Source organism: Sarcophilus harrisii, chromosome 3 (assembly GCF_902635505.1).
Source record: "Sarcophilus harrisii chromosome 3, mSarHar1.11, whole genome shotgun sequence".
Lineage (NCBI taxonomy): Eukaryota > Metazoa > Chordata > Mammalia > Dasyuromorphia > Dasyuridae > Sarcophilus > Sarcophilus harrisii.
In genome coordinates this window covers 433,099,391-433,119,697 of record NC_045428.1, presented here as the reverse complement: position 1 = coordinate 433,119,697, position 20,307 = coordinate 433,099,391, and the positions used below count along the sequence as shown (strand labels likewise).

The 20,307-nt window shown below is 33.4% G+C and overlaps 1 protein-coding gene across 1 annotated transcript in view; it reads left to right on the top strand.

Annotated features, from left to right (window-relative positions):
- The first annotated feature begins 351 nt into the window (after nt 1-351).
- RXFP2 (relaxin family peptide receptor 2) overlaps nt 352-20,307 on the top strand; it is a 72,878-nt gene continuing 52,922 nt past the window's right edge. The window contains exons 1-3 of the mRNA XM_003764504.3: nt 352-394; nt 11,598-11,744; nt 13,346-13,423. Coding sequence (XP_003764552.2) covers nt 352-394; nt 11,598-11,744; nt 13,346-13,423 — 268 coding nt within the window. The remainder of the gene's footprint in view (nt 395-11,597; nt 11,745-13,345; nt 13,424-20,307) is intronic.

Sequence of the window (20,307 nt, the reverse complement as noted above, 5' to 3'; positions counted from 1 at the left end):
TGATGATAATGATGATGATGATGATATTGATGAAGAAAAGTCTTTCTTATTAAGCCTTAAATAAAATCTTTTTGCTACCTCTCTGATTATAGTCCTACCAACAGACATCAAATAAGATTATTGCAGTTTCAAATATGATAGAAAGCTGCTAGGTGACAAGAGACCATCTCCCTGGGTGCCAGTGAATTTCTAGCTATGAGCATGCTCAGAAACATGGGAGGCAGTGCTGGAGTTTACTATATCAGGACTGCTTTCTGAGATATAAGGAGCATAAGTATAATAACTCAATTGGTTTACCCTATTGCTGCTACTCAGCTGCTATCCAATCTCTTCTGCTTACAATCGACTGCAATGTTACTTCTGCTCCATTTGGTCATCTTGTTAGATATCAAAGGTAAGACTTCTGCTTTCTTACTTATTTAATTTAAGTTTTAATAATTAGCATTCCATAAGTCTGAATTTCTGAAAGAAAATAACATTCCTACTATTTGATTCTATTTTACAGATATACATGCGTATATATGTATACATTTGTCATGACTTCTAGCAATCTGTATTTAGTAGACAATGAATCGACACTGTTTTTACCATTAGTTGCTATTTGGTTTGTCTTAGGTTTTTGTTTTGTTTTTTCCCTAGATGCAACAGATGTTCCATCAAAAATTGTCATTGGAGATAGTCAAACTTGAAGAGGAAATAATTTTTACATTAGGGCAGAATAAAGAAACTATTTTGAAAAGTCACTTTTTATTCTTTTTAAGATATGCCTTCTAAAGCATTGCCTGACAGTTTAATAACCTAAGACGTAGTGTGTTTCATAAAATTAGACCTTGTTCAATGACAAGGATATAAACCTTCTTTAATATTCATTTGGTACTTTTTCATTATTCAACAACTGAGCCACAAAAATCCACTACCAAATTTTAGAATATATTTTTCACTATCAATAGAATTATTTTAAAATATAAATTTGAATCTAAAAACTCAAGTTTATTTGGATAATTTTGTTTTTTCTAGTTTGTAGAAAAATTAATAAATGTTACTTTCAAAAGCACTAACATTATATTAGGAGGCAAAAAAGAAATAAACTTTCAGTATTTAGCCCATTACACATACACAAAAATGAAGAGACTTTTTTTTAAATGCATCGGTTATATTTCTTTAAATAAGTAATTTGTTAATCCAAAGGCATAAAAGATGGTTAATTTGTTTGAATATGTAGATTTTAATATATTATATTTATTAGAGCCCCCTGATAAACCAGTTTTTAGAGAACAAAATTTAGATGTACAGGGGGCAAAAAAGTCTTTCTGAGAAATAGGTTTGAACAAAATTATTGGGTTTTAACCAAATAGTTTAAAAGAAAAGATATTGTCTAAAAAATAAAATACTCCTAGAGAAATATTTTAGCAACTCTTAAAATGTAATCCCTTTATTTTAACCCAACTAAATAAAACAACATAATTTTATTTTATATTTAAATAAGGGCTAGCTAAACAGAGATAATATATAAACTCATCTATGGAATTATACAAAAATAAATTTGTAAGGAAAGAGTCTACTCCTCCAGTATAATCTCCTATAGCAAAAAGTTTACATCTTTACCGCCATTCAATTTTGGATGACTCTTCCAGCCTAGAGAATTTTATATTTAAAAGCCTGTACACAGATTCATTGCATACTATTGCATAAAGAAAACTTTTAATAAAAAGGAAACATTGTATCTGTATATATTTAATACAGTTACAATATGTCTATTTGTATAAGTATATATACATATACACACATATATGCTTTATAAGCAACACCTCAGATTTAAAATTACAAATTTAATTGGTTTTACTAAAATATCATAAAGATAAACATAATTTGGTTTACTGTTCATTGAAAATACTTTACAAACCTTCCCCAACATTCACACCAAAAAGGGGTGGGGAAGGTGGGGGTTAAAACAAGACACTTCAGCTTACCATTCTTTACAAAAAAATGTCAGAATTTGTGCACATACTATTTGTATTCAAATAAATATAAAATTTTTCCTTCTTCCTGACATTTTTATTTCTGAATTTTATATTTCACTAGAATTTGAATACTGTTTTAAATCTTAATACTTTTCAAGTGAAAACATAATACTTAGAATATTAAATCATTTCCTTTCCTTATAATATAAAAATCTACAACATTTAATTAACAGTTCTAATGTTTGTTTGTTTGTTTTTTCATTTTGAGCTTATTCCTCCCTATTTTTAGAATAAGAACTTAGTAGAAAGGTTTTCTTAAATTGTTTATTGGATGGCTTGTCTTGTCAGTTTCAGGATCAAAGACCTGGTCTATGCAGCATAAAGTTCCAAAAACTTTGATTGATTGATTTGCCTTGCAAAATATCCATGGCGCTTAAAGACGTAAACATTACTAGTTTGAAGTCTGTAACATTAATTGTCAAAGAAAATACCTTACTTAAGCAAAATGGATTGGTATTTCTCTTAAACAGAACTATATAGTGATTGCAGGGAATCACTTATTCCCAATTTACCTTAAGCCAAATGGATTGACATTTCTTTTAAACAGAACTATTTAGTGATTGCAGGGAATCATTTATTCCCAATTTTCCTTAAGCCAAATGGATTGACATTTCTCTTAAACAGAACTATTTAGTGATTGCAGGGAATCACTTATTCCCAATTCTCCTTAACGAAGTTCCCATTTTTTTAAAATTTAGAATACATATGGAAAAGTACCCTCAATCAATAATTTAAGTTCCATATTACTTGCTTAAAAAAGTCACTCGAAAACTGCAAATCAATGGCACTTAAAGGAATAATGCTGCGTGGGCTTATTGCTACTGATTTGAGTAATTTATCCTGTAACCAGTTAGTAAAGGCAGAGTTTGAGCCTGTTCAAAAGGCAATAGTATTTGACTGCCCCCTAATGGCCCACACAGGACTCAGACTTGACTGAAACTATGTCATTATGGCAGGGAACAAAATGTCTCCACCACATTTTAATTTCACACACTTACTGCCATGCTGCTAGTAGCTGAGAAAAATCAATTGTGCTGTGAGCTAAGCAAATGAAAGGAAATAAACCAACATTACTTATTGCTAAAAAGTCTGCCTTCAAACTTCAATGAGGGTCTCTGTACAACTGCTAATTGTCAGGAAGTCCAATACTAGGAGGATAGCTAGAATCTAAGTGGTAAAGTCACTGAGCATGTGTTATCCTTACTCGTGATCTGAAAATAATTCACATTGTTCCTGAAGTGTAAACATTATAAAAGTCAGTTTGCTCATTTGGTATGTGACAATGAATAAATTTCTCCACATGCTGGCAATAAGAGAAAGGAGCAGCTAGTTTGTAAGCAGATGTAAACTGACTTTATTGTAAGCCTTTTTGCAGGTAAAATTGGGTTCGAACACTTAGTTGTTCCATTTTCCCTCTATCAAAAGCACGATGGCTCACAACAGATTATAAAAGGATTACTGTTAACTTAGCAGGGTGTAGAAGGAAAAATACAGGGTTCTGAGTTCATATAAAGGAAAGACTCAAGTTTGGTTAGATCTGTTTATGCTGTAGATGGATAACTAAAGAGTCGAGGAGATACCCTAGAACATGATTAAAACAGTAATCTGAGAATAAACATACAGATTATAGCTATGATTTCATTAACAGAGAAAAATCTGATGAGAGGAAACTCCTTATGGCAATGCAGATCATCAATACCTTCTCTACAACCTAGAATCCTAAAAAGAGGGTTATGTACTCTCTTAAACTATATTTATATATATCTAAATATATATTTAGACTATCTCATGAATTCTCTCTTAATCCTTCATTGTAACCACCTTTCCCTTCAAACCTTGCATAGTATTTATTTTTATTTTTCTGAAATATATTAAATTGTTTATATGGATGAAAAAAAGGAAAAAAGAGACAAGAGACGGAAGAGAGAAAGAGAGGCATAGGGAGAGACAAAGAAAGAGTGAAAGAAAGAAGGAGGAGAGACAAAGAGAGATACAGAGACAGTCAGAGAGGCACAGAGACACACAGAGATAGACACAGACACAGGCACAGACACACAGAGACAGACAGACACAGACACACAGAGACAGACATAAACACACAGAGACAGAGACACACACAGAGAGACAGAGACACACACAGACAGAGACACAGAGACAAACACAGAGACAGACACACACAGGCACACAAAGGCAGACAGACACACAGACACAGAGACAGACAGACACAGGCACACAGGCACAGAGATAGACACAGAAGCAAAGAGAGGCATAGAGACAGAAAGAGGCACAGAGACAGACAGACAGACACACAGTCAGAGATAGAGATACAGAGACAGACACTGACACAGGCACAAACACAGACACAGACAGACACAGACACACAGAGACATACAAATGCAGAGACACATATTAGAGACATACACATAAAGAGAGTTATATACAAAGATACACATACATACACATATACACAGAGATGGAAGCCTGGAGCAGAGAGACAGGTTAAGTGACTTTCCCAGAGTCACAAGTAGAGGATTTGAGTCCAAGTTTTCTCTGTTTTCTATGCTTCTGCATGCTTTGTGTTACTGAATATTTTCAGAATCAATAAATATATAAGAAAAGCATGTGAGTAATGGTAATGATGATGACAAAGATGATGATAATGATAGTGATGATTCATATTTCTGTGGAACTTTAATACTTAGAAGCCTCTGAACAAGCAGAACAATAATCATCCCCATTTCAATTTGTGATAAAGATCAGCATAATCAAATACAACAACAACAATAGCTAGAATCTCTGTACCAACCATTATATGCCAAGAATTATGCTAAGTACTTTATAAATATTATTTAATTTGATCAATACAACAACATTGGGAAGTAGGAGGTATAATCCCCATTTTACATGTAAGGAAATTGAGGCAAATAGAAGCTAAATGACTTGCCCAAGATTACACTTTGGATTTCTAAAACTGAATATAAGTATTTAATTAATTTGATATACATAACCATGCATTTTTAGTATTTTAAACTTAGAAAGAAAAAAACACTGTAACCTAAACTTAGGGGAAAAAATCATTGAAGTTTATCTAACCCATTTTTTCCATTGCCCTCCCTTTCCTCCTGCCTCTTCTCAATGTCTCCTAGTTGCAGCTTCATTTATCTCTAATAGTTTCCTAATGTTCATACCACTCATTTAACCTTTTGTCTTTTATTCAAATGATTTCCTATCCCCTTCTGCAGTTCAATTCTTAAATTCCTCGTACCCTATCTTGTCTCCCTTCTTGATTATAACTAGAATCTTAGCGTCCTCTATCCTTTGGGGTTCCTCCTCTCAAACCTACCATTTGCACTCTCTTCCTCCCTCTCTGATGTTCACGGTTTTCTTTCTGATAAAATTTCCCTTCAATTTTAATTCTCTGCTATTTTTATAATCCACCTACTTTTAAAACATATTTTTATTTTATTAAATATTTCCCAATCACATGTAAATTTTAAAAATTATTTTTATTTCTTTAGTCCCCACTTGCATGTTAAAGAATTTTAACAATCTTTTTTTGTGGGGGTTCCAAATTCTCTCCCTCTCTCCCAAATCCCCCCCCATACCTCCTTGAAAAGGGAAGGGCTTTGATTTTGATTTTACATGGGAAATCATGCCAAACATTTCCATATTATCCATGTTGCAAAAGAAAGCACATAAAATATAGAGCAATAAAAATAAAGTGGGCTTCAATTTGCATTCAGAGTTCATCAGCTCTAGTTCTCTCTCTAGAGAAAAATGGGAAATACCATTTTCATCAAGGGTCCTTTGGATGATTGTCTTGATTAGAGTACCTAAACCTTTCACAGTTGATCATTCAAAAAATATTGTTATTACTTTGTACAATATTCTCCTAATTCTACTCACTTCACTTTTCATGAATTCATATGAGTTTTTCCAGGTTTCTCTGAACTTATTTTCCTCATTATTTTTTTCAAACTTTTTAAAATTTTAATATTTTATTTTTTAAATACATGCAAAGATAGTTTTCAACATTTACTTTTGCAAAATCTGGTATTCCAAATTTTTCTCCCTCTCCTCCTTTCTCTACCCTCCCCAAGACAGAAAGCAATTTGTTATAGATTAAACACGAAATTCTTCTAAATATGTTTCCATATTCATCATGCTGCACAAAAAGTCAGATCAAAAGAGAAAAAAAGTGAGAAAGGGAAAACAAACAAACAAACATTAAAGGCACATTCAGTCTCCATAGTACTCTCTCTAGATGTGGATAGTACTTTCTATCACAAGTCTAATTGAAACTGCTTCGAGTCACTTCATTGTTGAAAGGAGCCAAGCCCATTTTAGTTGATCATCACATAATCTTGTTGTTAATGTGTACAATGTTCTCTTGGTTCTCTCTCACTTCACTTAGTATCAGTTCATATACTCCTCATTATTTTTTTTATAAAACAATGGTATTACATCACATATACCACAATTTCTTCAGCCACTGATCTATTGATGTGTATCCTCTCAATTTCCAGTTCTTTGCCATCACAAAGAGAGTTGCTATAATATTTTTGTACAAATAAGTCCTTTTTGTCTCCTATGATGCAACTGGATCAAAAAGTAGTGACATTTCTAGGTCAAAAGGTATATACAGTTTTATAGCCATAGTTTCAAAGTGTTCATAATGGCTGAATTAGTTCACAACTCCACTAATTGTGAATTAGTATACTAATTTTTCCACTTCCCCTTATCATTTTCCTTTGATTTAGAGCCTTTTTTCATGTGTCTATCGTTGGATTTGATTTATTTTTCAGAAAAATGCCCCATCACCTTTGACAATTTTGTCAATTGTGCAATGATTCTTATTTCTATAAATTTATCTCGGTTCCCTATATACCTAAGGAAGATGAGAACTTTTTTTTTTTTGGAGAACTGTGCTATTTTCCCCCAGTTTCCTGTCTTCTTTCTAAATTTTGCTACATTAGTTTTGTTTGTGCAAAAGCTTTTTAATTTCATGTAATCAAAATTATCCATTTTATCTATAAAATGTGTATTTTCCTGTAACCCTCTATCTCTTATTTGCTCACAAAACCTTCCCTTATCTAAGGACCTGACATGTTCATTTTGCCATGCTCTCCTTATTTATGCTATGAACCTTTATGTTTAAATCATTTATACATTTTGACTTATCTTGATATATGAAAGGAGATGCTGGTCTATGCCTACTTTCTGACACTGCTTTTTAGTTTTTTTCCAGTAATTTTTGTCAAATGGTGAGTTCTTACCCCATATGCATGGATTCAGGGGTTTATCAAACACTAGATTATTATGTTTGTTTAATACAGTGCATTGTATAGCTAATTGATGCCACTGATACACCACTCTGTTTCTTAACCAGTATCATAGTTTTTGATGATTACTGCTTTGTAATACATTTTGGAACCTGAAAGTGCTATGTCAGATTTTGATTCCCTTGATATTCTTGTCTTTTTTGTTCTTTCTAATAAATACTTTTACTATTTTTTCTAGGTCTATAAATTCATTTGATTGTTATGGCACTGAATAAATAAATTAATCTAGATAGAATTGTAATTTTTGCTACATGGGCTTGGCCTAACCTTGGACAAATAATATTTCTCTGCTTGTTTAGATTTGTCTTTATGTGAAAAATATTTTGTAATTGTGTTCACATAGTCCCTGGGTTTGTCTTGGCAAGTAGACTTCCAAGTATTTTATTTTGTCTGAAGTTATTTTAAATGGAATTGTTGTTTTAATCTCTTGATGCTGAGTTTTATTGATAGTATACAGAAATACTGATGATCCATGTAGATTTATTATATATATTGCAATTTTGCTAAACTGAATTTCCAGAAAACTAATGATAAAGTATGCTACCCACCTCTTGACAGAGAAGTGATAGATTAAAAATGCAAATCAGTTGCTCATGGATAGGCTGAGCTAATGTAATAATTATATATATAATATGTGTGTGTGTGTGTATAATATATATGGTAATATTACCTAAAATGCAGAGCAAGATGTCATATGTGTGTGAATATGGATAATGCAGGAATTTGTTTTGACTCTACACATTTCATACAAAGACTTTGTTTTCTTTTCTTTCCCATTCAGAGGAGTGGGAGAAAGAAAATAAAAGCTTGTTAATAAAAAAAGTAATACAATTCCTATCATATATTGAGATAGCAAGGATGAGGAGACAATCTCATTTACTGGAATGAATACTTATGATAATTGAGTATTGGAGTAAGGAAGATCCTTTTACAGACTCATAAAATTTTAGAATTGAAAGGGATCTCAGAGATTCTCTTCAGAATTTCAAAAACTATAATAGGCAAGAAGGGATAATATTGGATTTGGAGAAGACTCTTTCTTATCTTCTCAAATCATACTGTATGAGAAAGTCCATAAACTCTATACAGAAAAAGGACCATTTCTTGCTTCACAGGCAATGAATTATCTACCTATTCTTAAAACTACAATTTCTAAGTTCTCATCTGTTTATTCCCAATAGTCTAAGGCAGATGTTGATGGAAAGCATGAAGGGTATTGGAATAAGAAACCTAGTTGCTTTCAATTTGTCATCAAATACTAAGAAAATCCCTTTGAGCAAATACATGCAGAATAATGCAGAATTGGGATAGAAATCTAAATGACACCCGAATGATTGCAAAAATCTCTCCTCAAATCTATATTACTATGGAAATTATTAGGACCACTGTTCTCTTTTTAAGCCTACTTTTATCAATCATAAAGTTTCAATAAAAATTGTTTTTCTTGACATCCACAGATGGTGAAGAGTAGACAGCAAAATGTAATGTCAACAAAGAGATATTAGCTCTCACTCTCAGCCTAGACCAAAAGGAATGCTTTTTAAAAACCCATTTGACAATAAAAGAGTAAACAAATTAATGGGCTACATATAGTAGCTAAACAAGGATAAAGAAGACTTAAGAGGGTTTCATCATTGGGACGAAAATGTCAGCATTAGAAAAGTAATTTATGAAGGGTCCCTTGCTAGAAATCTTTTTTTTTTTTATTTCTGCAGAGACACCTGATGGCATGAAGTAAATAGAATAGATAGATAAGCAGTGTATCTATATGACATCCAAAAGATTATGTTCATTAAAAGGAACAAAAAAACCCAAAGTGTCCTTGTTTCATAATATTCTAGCCACCTAGTCTCAGATTCATTCTCTCAAAATTGTGACTATGTAATAAAACAAGTGTTTTACAAATCTTAAAGTACCATATAAATGCCAGTTATTATTACTATTATTATTAATGAACTGTTTTACTATCTATGACAGATCACTAAAAAGATGCCATATTTCATCTCAAAAACTAAGTAGATAGAATTCTGATCCTGGAATCAGGAAGTTATTGTTGTTGTTGTTCAATTGCATCAGTCATAGCCAACTCTCCATGGCCCCATTCAGTTTAGTTTTGTTTTGTTTTGTTTTGCCAAAGATCCTGAAATCCTTTATCATTTCGTCCTCCAATTCATTTTAAAGATGAGGAAACTGAGACAAACAGGGTAAAGTTACTTGCTCAGGGTGGCCCAACTTGTAAGTGTCTGAGACCAGATTTGAACTCATGCAAAGTCCAGATCCAGCTCTCTATCCACTGCACCACCTAGCTTCTCCTAGAATAAGGAAGGCTTAAATTCAAATCCAGTCTCAGACATTTACCAACTTTGTGGTCCTGTCAAATCATTTAACCTCTGTTTCAATTTCTTCAGCTATAAAATGGAGGTCATAATGGCACCTATCTCCCAGAGCTGTTATTGTAAGGACTAAATGAGATAATATTTGTAAAGCACTTAGCATAGTATCTAGCACATAGTAGAAGATATATAATGAAAGATTATTAGTTTCCCTCTTCCCTTCATCTGCAGCTGCCCGTCTATCCTAGTGGAAAATTAATTACTCGGATGGCTTAATTTTATTTATGATCATAAATACCAATGTTCTTCCTAATATTTCTTTAAATAACAATAATAATTAACATTTACATAGTTCTTTAAAGCTTGAAAAGCAATTTCCATATATTATCTCATTATATTTTATACCAGTTCAGTACCAGGTTATATGCTAGGCATGAACAAATCCCAAGGAATGTCAGTCCTTTCTACATTGTATAAGGATTTCTATGTACTTTCTATTACTTTCTTTTTTAGATATTCTATCTACCTTCTTTTAAATGAAAGTTAGATATAGTCACATAGAAAATGTTTCTCCTCTTTTTAATGGGACAAGTTTATCCACTACCATTCCAAGTCACAAAAGAAAAAACCCTGTCCCTGAAATTTCTGGGGATCTTGAAACATTAATCACATATTAGGCCTCACTCCAAGCTGCAACAGTAATATAAACTTTTTATCTTTTAAAACATAAGTCAGTTATCTCCAAAAGCTTCATAAAACAGTTATAATATCTGTGAACATACATCTCAAACCTGATTGCTTCAACAAGGCAGTACTTAAACAATATGTCTTATGTGGTGGAAAGGGAGAGAAATGTTCTCCTCTTTACATATATCCATAAAGGACTTCATCAATATTATGAAACAAGGACACTTTGTTTTTTTGTTTTTTTGTTTTTGGTTCCTTTTAATGAACATAATCTTTTGGATGCCATATAGATACATTGCTTATCTATCTATTCTATTTACTTCATGCCATCAGGTGTCTCTGCAGAAATAAGGGCAAATACATTTAAGTCACCCAAAGAATGTTTTGCATAAGAACATAGTTGTTCATCATGACATCAAGTATACTTGGCAAAACATTTTATTTGTGTTATCTTGGCAAGTCCTGTAATAATGCTGTGAGATAGGTACAATTATTGTTATATTTATTATTTTTATACCCAATTTTTAATGATGAATGAACTGAGATTAATGCAGATTCACATAGCCACTTTGTAGATATGTTACTTTATCTTTAGGTCTGTTACTTTATCTCCTTTTTGAAACTATCTTGTTTTTTTAATTGAAGTGCTTCTTAAAACAATGGCATCCATAAGTTGATAATCCAATGAGTAAAACAATACTTTTTTCTATTCATCTTGAAACTATTTCTCTCAAACTAGAAATTTTCCATCCTACTGTTAGAACTCTGGAGGTAAAGTAAACAAATCTGTGGTTACCCTATTCATATCCTTAATCATTTTATAAACAAAATAGAATCCTGGTTTTTGTCTGTTTTCACAAAGGCATCCATCCATTTGATCTTTTTAGTGGTACTGCTTGGAACCTATTCTAGCTCATTCACTAGAGAGCTTGATGTCTTTCTTGATATGCAGCAGCCAGACCTCTTTCACATTCCTAGCTGGAAAAACATAATATGGTTTCCCTTTCTCCTATGGCTTTGTCAATGACCTGAATGCCCTTTGTAATGTGTTTTTTTTTTCCTAATGCAATACTGATGGATTAAAACTACTACTAGAATCAAATCGAAATAAGCAAAGGCATACTCTAGAACTAAGACTTCTGTTTTCCTAAGCTTAATGTATCTCATATCTATAACTTAATATGGTGGTTTATCATTTTTTACTCTATCTACAGAATTCATACTAACTGATGGCAGTTCAGTTAGCCCTTTGTGCCAAAAGGGATTTTTTCCTTGTGGAAATCTTACAAAATGCTTACCTCGGGCTTTTCATTGTGATGGTGTGATTGACTGTGAAAATGGAGCTGATGAAGAAAATTGTGGTAAGTAACTGTTACTTAATAATATACCTCACTTGTGGTGCTATTGAAAAGTCATGAGTGAACTCATTCATATGTTAAATGGGCAAGAAGGAGGATACTAGATATCATGTATGGAATCTCTTTGGAAAATGAAAACTGCTTTAAATCAGTAACTTCTTAATTGATTGGTTTTGAAAAATTGTGTTTTTGTCTATCCAGTTTATATGAAGTAGGGGTATAATTATGTATAACTTTTATGAATTTCTAATTTTACAAATGTGTGTATATTATCATATATCATTCATTTTTATTTTAAAATATGTATTATTATAATTAGGAAACTAGGTTCAGCCAGTGGATAGTGCCAGACCTAGAGTCAGTTCTGTTGTTTGGTTTATAAAATGTCAACTTATAAATTTTTATTGGCTGTTCTCATATATTACTGGGGAAAAGCATACATCCAATAAAACTGAGTTACCAGGAAGCCAAAATATATAGTTTGAGTGTTTACAACTGAATTTTCATTTGTATATGAAAGTTTTTGATTTTCTACATCATAATTTAATGGGGGCAAGGTGGGGGAAGGAAGACAATTCTCAAGTTTAAGATTGAGCATTAAAATGTTTGCTGTCAAAATTACTAATGAAGAGCAGGTTGCAAATGGCTACCTATGATTATCTATGATTGTTATATATGATATGTATTGGCAGATTTGCATATATTATTCTACCTTGAGAATATATGTATTCATCCATAAAGGCATTTCTTCCACTGACATAAATCATAACCCTACTCTACCTTAGTAAACAAGTCTTCCTGAATTGCTTTGGCTAAAAAAGAATCATAAACCAGCCATCAGACCTTGGCTTCGGGGATTGGATCTTCTACAATGTAACTGGGTCAACCTTAGGACAATAGCCATTATCAGACCCATTGCACTCTAGTGGAAGGAGAAGACAATTAGGATTTGTATATCATTTACTATGTGCCAGGCACTATGCTAAATACTTTACAGTTACCTTATTAGATCCTCACAACAGCTCTGTGGGGAAGATGTTGTTATAATTCTACCTTGGCAGTTGAAGAAAAAAAGACAAATAGAGCAAACTAGGTGGTGAAGTGAATAGAGTGCCAGGCTTGAAAGATTCATCTTCAGAGTTCAAATATGACCTCAGATACTTTCGAAGTATTTGACCCTAGGCAAATCATTTAACTCTGTTTGCCTTCATTTTCTCATCTATAAATTGTTAGAGAAAAATGGCAAAATCTTTGCCAAGAAAATCCTAAATAGTATCCCAAAGAATCAGAAATGGCAGAAATGATTCAATAATAACATTGCAGATGAAGAAACTGAGGCCAACAGAGATTAAGTAGTTTGTAGAAAGACATCTGCATATTTTTGAAATATAGATAGTAACAATTGGCCCATTTAATATTTTATTAAATCCTAGTTCCTCTTTTACTTGATTGTACACTTTAATTAAAAGAATTTTATTTTTAAAAATCATTTAACTCATTTCATTATTAGTTTTAATGTAATATTCATACTTTGCATTTCTGTTTTATAATTGGATATCAATTCTACTAGAAAGTTAATACAAGGGTTCATTACTCTTTTATAGGAGACAATAGTGGATGGGCCAGTATCTTTGACACAGTTCATGAAAATTCTAATAATATGGAACTATCACAGGAATGCTGTAAGTGAAATTGATTAAAAGGTTCAGAATTGCAACATTATAACCAAGATAATTTGTAGACAGGTGTTAGGTGTGTGTGTGTATGTGTGTCTGTCTGTGACATGGAAATATATCTGGGGACTGGGATTTTACTCTTTATCCACTTTGTTCCACATATGAATTTGCCTGAGGAATGGGGAGGGAAGGAGGTTTTTCATAAATCAGCATATTTATTTTTTTCTCACAAATCACAAAAAATGATAGAGAAAAGAAAATAAGTGTGACATCCTACTGGTGTCAATTTTGTGCATTAAGAGACTATCATGAAGAAAAAGTAGGGTGTTAACTAAAGTACAAGTGGGGTATTAAGTACAAGGATTTCATATATCATTCTTTGTAGAAACATCTTCAAAGATCCTTTTATGCTACTTATGCATTTTTAATTTTACAAAAAGTTATTTACTGAGAAAGAAGCACAGGTACTGAAGCTCAGTAATCTCCCAAACCAAGAGGACACTATCTCCTCTATATGTTTTTGTCTACAAATAGAGTAGATTCAAACTTAAAGTGGTTGCTATTAAACATTTCTCCCATCTAATTCACTTTGTGTGATGGTGATGGTTATGTTGAAGGAAGAATGTACTCCTTCATTTGTATCTCAGATGCCTGGTCTACTTATCCCTGGGTAAAGTCAAGTCGGGTAATTCTCAGAGGTGACTTTTATAGAAAAGCTCCTACTGCTCTCCGTTTCACTTGCTGTTAAGAGGTATTCTTTTTTTTTTTTAATAGCTTTTTATTTTACAAGATATATGCATGGGTAATTTTTCAGCATTGACAGTTGCAAAACCTTTTTTTCCAACTTTTCCTCTCCTTCCCCCTACCCCTTTCCCCAGATGGCAGGTTAACCAATACATGTTAAATATGTTAAAGTATAAGTTAAATACAATATATGCATACATATTCAAACAGTTATTTTGCTGTATAAAAAGAGTCGGACTTTGAAATAGCATACAATTAGCTTGTGAAGGAAATAAAAAATGCAGGCAGACAAAAATAGAGAGATTGGGAATTCAATGTAATGGTTTTTAGTCATCTCCCAGAGTTCTTTCTCTGGGCGTAGCTGGTTCAGTTCATTACTGCTCCATTGGAAATGATTTGGTTCATCTCGTTGCTGAAGATGGCCATGTCCATCAGAATTGATCATCATATAGTATTGTTGTTGAAGTATATGATGATCTTCTGGTCCTGCTCATTTTACTCAGCATCACTTCATGTAAGTTTCTTCAGGCCTTTCTGAAATCATTCTGCTGGTCATTTCTTACAGAACAATAATATTCCATAATATTCATATATCACAATTTATTCAGCCATTCTCCAATTGATGGGCATTCACTCAGTTTCCAGTTTCTGGTCACTACAAAGAGAGTTGCCACAAACATTCTTGCACATACAGGTCCCTTTCCTGTTAAAGGGTATTCTTAATGTTTGATGCTGACAAAGTGTAATTGATCTATTCAACTCCAATATTCATTCAGGAAAGGAAAAGGCAAGGAGGGAAGGGAACAGAGGAAAAGAGGGGGGAAGGCAGGGGAAAAGGGAGCAAAAACGAAGGAGGGAGAGGAAAACATGGTAGTGCATATATACTTATCTCTATCATACTGTAGGATGGAGAGTTAAACAATTGCTTCCATTATTGTGATCTTTCACCAAATAGAATTCTTTTTTAAAAAGTAAAAAGTTGCTAATACCTAAAAGAATGCTTATTCAATTAAAATTACATTACAAGAAATACATTGAGCAAAATGGGAAAGGCAGTATTTATTTTTTGACTATTAATGACATCAGGTCGAGTTCAAGTCCCTTATCAGTCATGAACACAGGATATCAATAAATGTTTCTTCAAGGATAATAACAATATTTTTATCTTTGTATTCACTTGACTTAGACACAGGACATAGAAAGCATTTTTGAATGTCTATTCAATTCAGTATGTTCATATATGCTTATCCAAAAAAAAATTTGACATGGCACCAAAAGCTAAGTGAAGTTTTGAAAAATACTTTGAAGATTTTTTTTCTTGCAAATAAGAACTCATATTGACATAATCCTTTAATGTTTTCAAAAAACCTTACGTGCATTCTCTTCTTTTGATCCTCACAACAGTCTTCTAAGATTATCCCAGCTTACAGATAAAGAAAACAAGATTTGGAGAGCTTAAGTTATTTACTCAAAGTCACGTAATTTGTATAAATCTAAAGCTTAATTCTAACCCAGGTCTACCTGAACTATAGGTTAGTGCAGCTGTAAGTATACAGTGATTTGGACTCACTAATAATATACAAATTTTTACTGCTAGAGAGACTGAATGAGTTTGTAGCATTTCCTTCATCTGGTAATTAGGTCTAGGAGGCCATTTGTTATATCCAAAATATAAAATCAAAAAGCTTTTAACTCTGGAAGTTCATCTTTCGGTCATTTGTCTGCCTGTCTCTGTCATTCTGTTTGTGTTTGTCTTTCTGTCTATCTTTCTGCCTGTCTGTCTTTCAGTGTCTGTCATTCTTTCTATCTATGCCTATCTGTGTCTGTCTCTCTTTTTATCTGTGTCTGTCTATCTTTCTGTGTCTGTGTCTATCTCTCTTTCTGCCTGTGTATGTCTGTCTCTTTCAGTATTTCAGTGTTTTTTTGTCAGTCTTTCTTTCAGCCTTTTGGTGTCTGTCTGTCTTTCAGCCTTTCTGTGTCTGTCTTTCAATCTTTTGGTCTGGTGTCTGTCGTTATTTTAGTCTTTCTGTCATCTTCTGTCTATTTCTTTCAGTCTCTGTCTGTGTCAGTCTGTCTTTCTTTCAGTCCCTCTGTCTGTTTTGGCCTGTCTGTCAATCTATGGGTTCGTTCTCTCTCTCTCTCTCTCTCTCTCTCTCTCTCTCTCTCTCTCTCTCTCTCTCTCCTCTCTCTCTCTCTCTCTCCATCATCTCTCAATTTATGTAGGTCTATCTGTCTTTCAGGCTTTCTTTCTGTGTCTGTGTCTCTGTCTTTCTTTCAGTCTTTCTATCTGTGCCTGTGTTATGTCTGTCTCTTTCAGTCTCTCTTTCAGTTTTTCTGTGTCTGTCTCTGTCCCTCCATCAATCCATGTCTATCGATTCCTGTCCATCTGTGTCTGTCCACGTCCATCTGTCCCTATCCCTCTATTTGTAATCTTATCTGTCCATCCCTGTCCCTCCCAGGGAAAGATAGCAATTGATTAGAACTAGACAAAACATAGTCAATAAAGCTAAATCCTCAAAAACGCCAGAAGACAGGACACTTATATTTAATGTTATGATCACATAATTTCAGAGCCATAAGGGATCTTAGGGACCAGCTAGTCTAACTCCTATCGGAAGAAGGGTTAAGCAAGTGGCAGATTTAATGGTTGCCTGCTTTACTCTCAGATAAGTGAGCCTCGTTCTAGCAAATCAGGCCTAAGAAAATTGCTGCTTTGCCAATATTCCTCCCTAATGAATAAGACCTTTATCCAACACAATTTAAAGCTATTCAATAAGTTTTGTCCTTGGGGTTTGAAATGTCAAGTCTTAAAGGTCCTTAATTAATTAGAGTATGTCCTAATTTTTGAATGTGAGCAGTTTTCCTCATCTACAAAGAAGACTTCCATAGCTGATTCCAGAAGAAAAAACATGTGTCCCCCACCTCCATTCCACCCATCTTCTGGTATGTCTAGGTCCCCAGGGGTCAACCCTGACTCTAGGGATAAACTGGTAATGTTCTTAGTATCAGAACATTTAGCTTCAGTCAGCCAATTGACCTCTGCATCCAGGTCAGGGGACATGATAGCAGGGATCCTGAAATCTATTCCCTATCAGGGGCACAAACATTTAGAAATGAATATATATGTATGTTTCTGTATGTATGTGTACATAAAGATATCTGTGTATATATACACACACACACATATATATATATATAGCTTCAAATATATGTAGATATAGATTTCCAGATGGATCTCTCTCATATGATTTCAGGGTCACATCTCTCTGAATCTCTTACCACCCTCACCCTATTTTCCCCTCATATAAGTGTTTAGATACAATAATTTTGGTAATATGACCACAAAAGGCCAAGAACATTCCACTAATTGCTCCACAGAAACAAAGGCCACGCTCAGAATTGAACACACAATTCACTTCATAGTTTTTGTGTCAGAGACACATAGATGGGCTTATTTTGGGAGATCTGCCCTTGGGAACCCAAGGCACAGGATAAATGTGAACTTTTAATAAGAATAGCTAGCAGTTATATAAAGCTTTAAGGGTGCAAAGCAATTTATATGTTATTTCATTAATTAATCTGACCAGGTTTCGGAATTATTTCTCATATTGTTACATACTATGCAGGTAAAAAAATAACTCTTCGGCTACATGGGAATAGTATGAGCAATAATATCCATTGGTTTCCTAGGCTTCATTGTATGAGCGCACCACATATTTACTGTTGGACTAGCTGTTGATACACAAGCATATTTCACATCGACTACAATAATTATCACAATCCCTACAGGTGTTAAAGTGTTTAGCTGACTGGCCACACTACATGGAGGTAACATTAAATGATCCCCAGCTATACTATGAGCCCTGGATTTCATTTTCCTTTCTTACAATAGGAGGTTTAACAGGAATCATGCTCGCCAACTCATCCCTGGACATTGTTCTTCACAACACAAACTATGTAGTAGCTCACTTCTACTACGTGCTATCTATGGGAGCTGTCTTTGCAATTATAGGAGGCTTCGTCCACTGATTTCCACTCTTCACAGGCTACATACTAAATGACATATGGGCAAAAATCCACTTCTCTTATCATGTAGCCTGTTGCAAAGATGGCTCCCATAGATAGCACATAGTAGAAGTGAGCTACTACATAGTATGTGCTGCAAAGTGTCCACACCCTGTAAAATGTAAATTCCTTGAAGGCATGAATTTTATTTTTTTAAGTTTAATAGAAAATTTATTTTTAATTAATAAAATTTGTTTTATTTTTGTCTTTGTGTTCCCAGAGCTTACTACATAGAGATAGGGACTGGACCCATGATTTATTTGCTCTAGGTAGTAGTTCTTAAAGTTTTTTAAATTACATTTTTACACTTTTTTAAATTATTAAGGACCCTCCAAAGAGCTTTCATTTATTGGGATAGATGTGTATATATTTATAGATAGATATTGATATTTACCATTTTAAAAGTTTAATAGGGACTGGACCCATGATTTATTTGCTCTAGGTAGTAGTTCTTAAAGTTTTTTAAATTACATTTTTATACTTTTTTAAATTATTAAGGACCCTCCAAAGAGCTTTCATTTATTGGGATATATGTGTATATATTTATAGATAGATATTGATATTTACCATTTTAAAAGTTTAAAAGTATTATTATGAAAATAGCTTTGACCTCATGACTTGAAAGAAGCTTGGGACTCCTCAGAGATTCTTGGATTATACTTTGAGAAATGATGATGTAGGTAATTCTGTGGTGAGAAAACAAGTTCTACCAACATAGGTTGGCAACCTCAGTAATTTATAGGCTTATAATTGCCTAGAATGATGAGAGAGATAAATGGCTCAACTAGTCACATATTCAATTGTCAGAAGCAGGACTTAATCCATATCTTCCTGGTATTGAGTTTAGCTCCATATCTACTATCCCTCTCATGCCTAAAATATATTAGGAGCTTAATTAACCTGTTGATACACGTGGCAGTAGTTTAACTATCAGCCTTGAACCAGCTGCTTCCACTTACTTTCTAGTGAAAGTAAATTGAAAGTAAACTAATGTAAAATAGCCCCTGAATATTTACTAATGCTGGTGATCTAGAGATTAAATATTTTTCTCTGAATAATCCAGAGTAAATTAGTAGCACTATTAAGTTATCTATTTACACAGTAGAAAAAAATGTTACTGAATCAGGGATTGTCCTATGCTCACAGCTTGAATTTCTATTCCAATATTTGACATTGTACATATATATGAGTTAGTGTAACTCTCTGAGATTTTCTTCCAGGAGATCCAGATCCAAGGGATCGGTGTTGTTTGTGTATGTTCTATACAGAGATTCCTGGGTAGGGAAATTACTGCTTTTCTCTCTCTGGATATGTGGATGAGCCAAAGGTGTGGTGTGCCCTGGTCAGATAATAATAGGAATCAGATTTTAAAGATATCTGTCCCCAGTGTATGTTGTTCAAAAAATACCTAAGAAATATTTGTCTGACACTTCCCATCTCTTTACAAATAGGCAGGAGGTAGGTGCCTCACTGATTTTACTTAGGAACTATAGAATCTTGATTTTGTAAAGGGAGCTCAATATCATTAAGTAGACAAAGAAGAAATCTTCTTTCTCAAATATGTTTTACCTTGACACTCTGTTGCCCTCCAGCCCTAAAGTCAATGCCATAAGGATTATTCTCTAAATGCTATCATATCAAGGGCAGCAATGGGACAAGGAAAACCAGTTAAGGGTTAGCTGAGCAGAAAGACAACAAACCTCATACATTTATTCAAAAAGGAGATCTAAGCCACAGAATCTAGGTAAATCAGGGTGGGAGAAATAGAAATCTACCTTACCACTAATCAAGTCATATCTAGCTAAACAATGAAGTCAGAAAGGAGTAAGAATGATCTTAATGAGTAAGGTTCAATTCTGAACTTTATTGGATGTAATTAACATATATAAAGTCTTTCCATAGTAGTCCTATCTCCCTATCCCATTGAAGATTGAAAGAGGGAGCTTTTAGATACACATTTTCGTATTTTCTGAGAAGGGAAGGCTGTCTGCTAGCTTTCTACCTATCTCAAATGAAAAGTTCCCCAGTGGTATTTTAATATCTCAAGAGTCCTCCTTGTCAAGTTCTGGTTAACCAGAGTA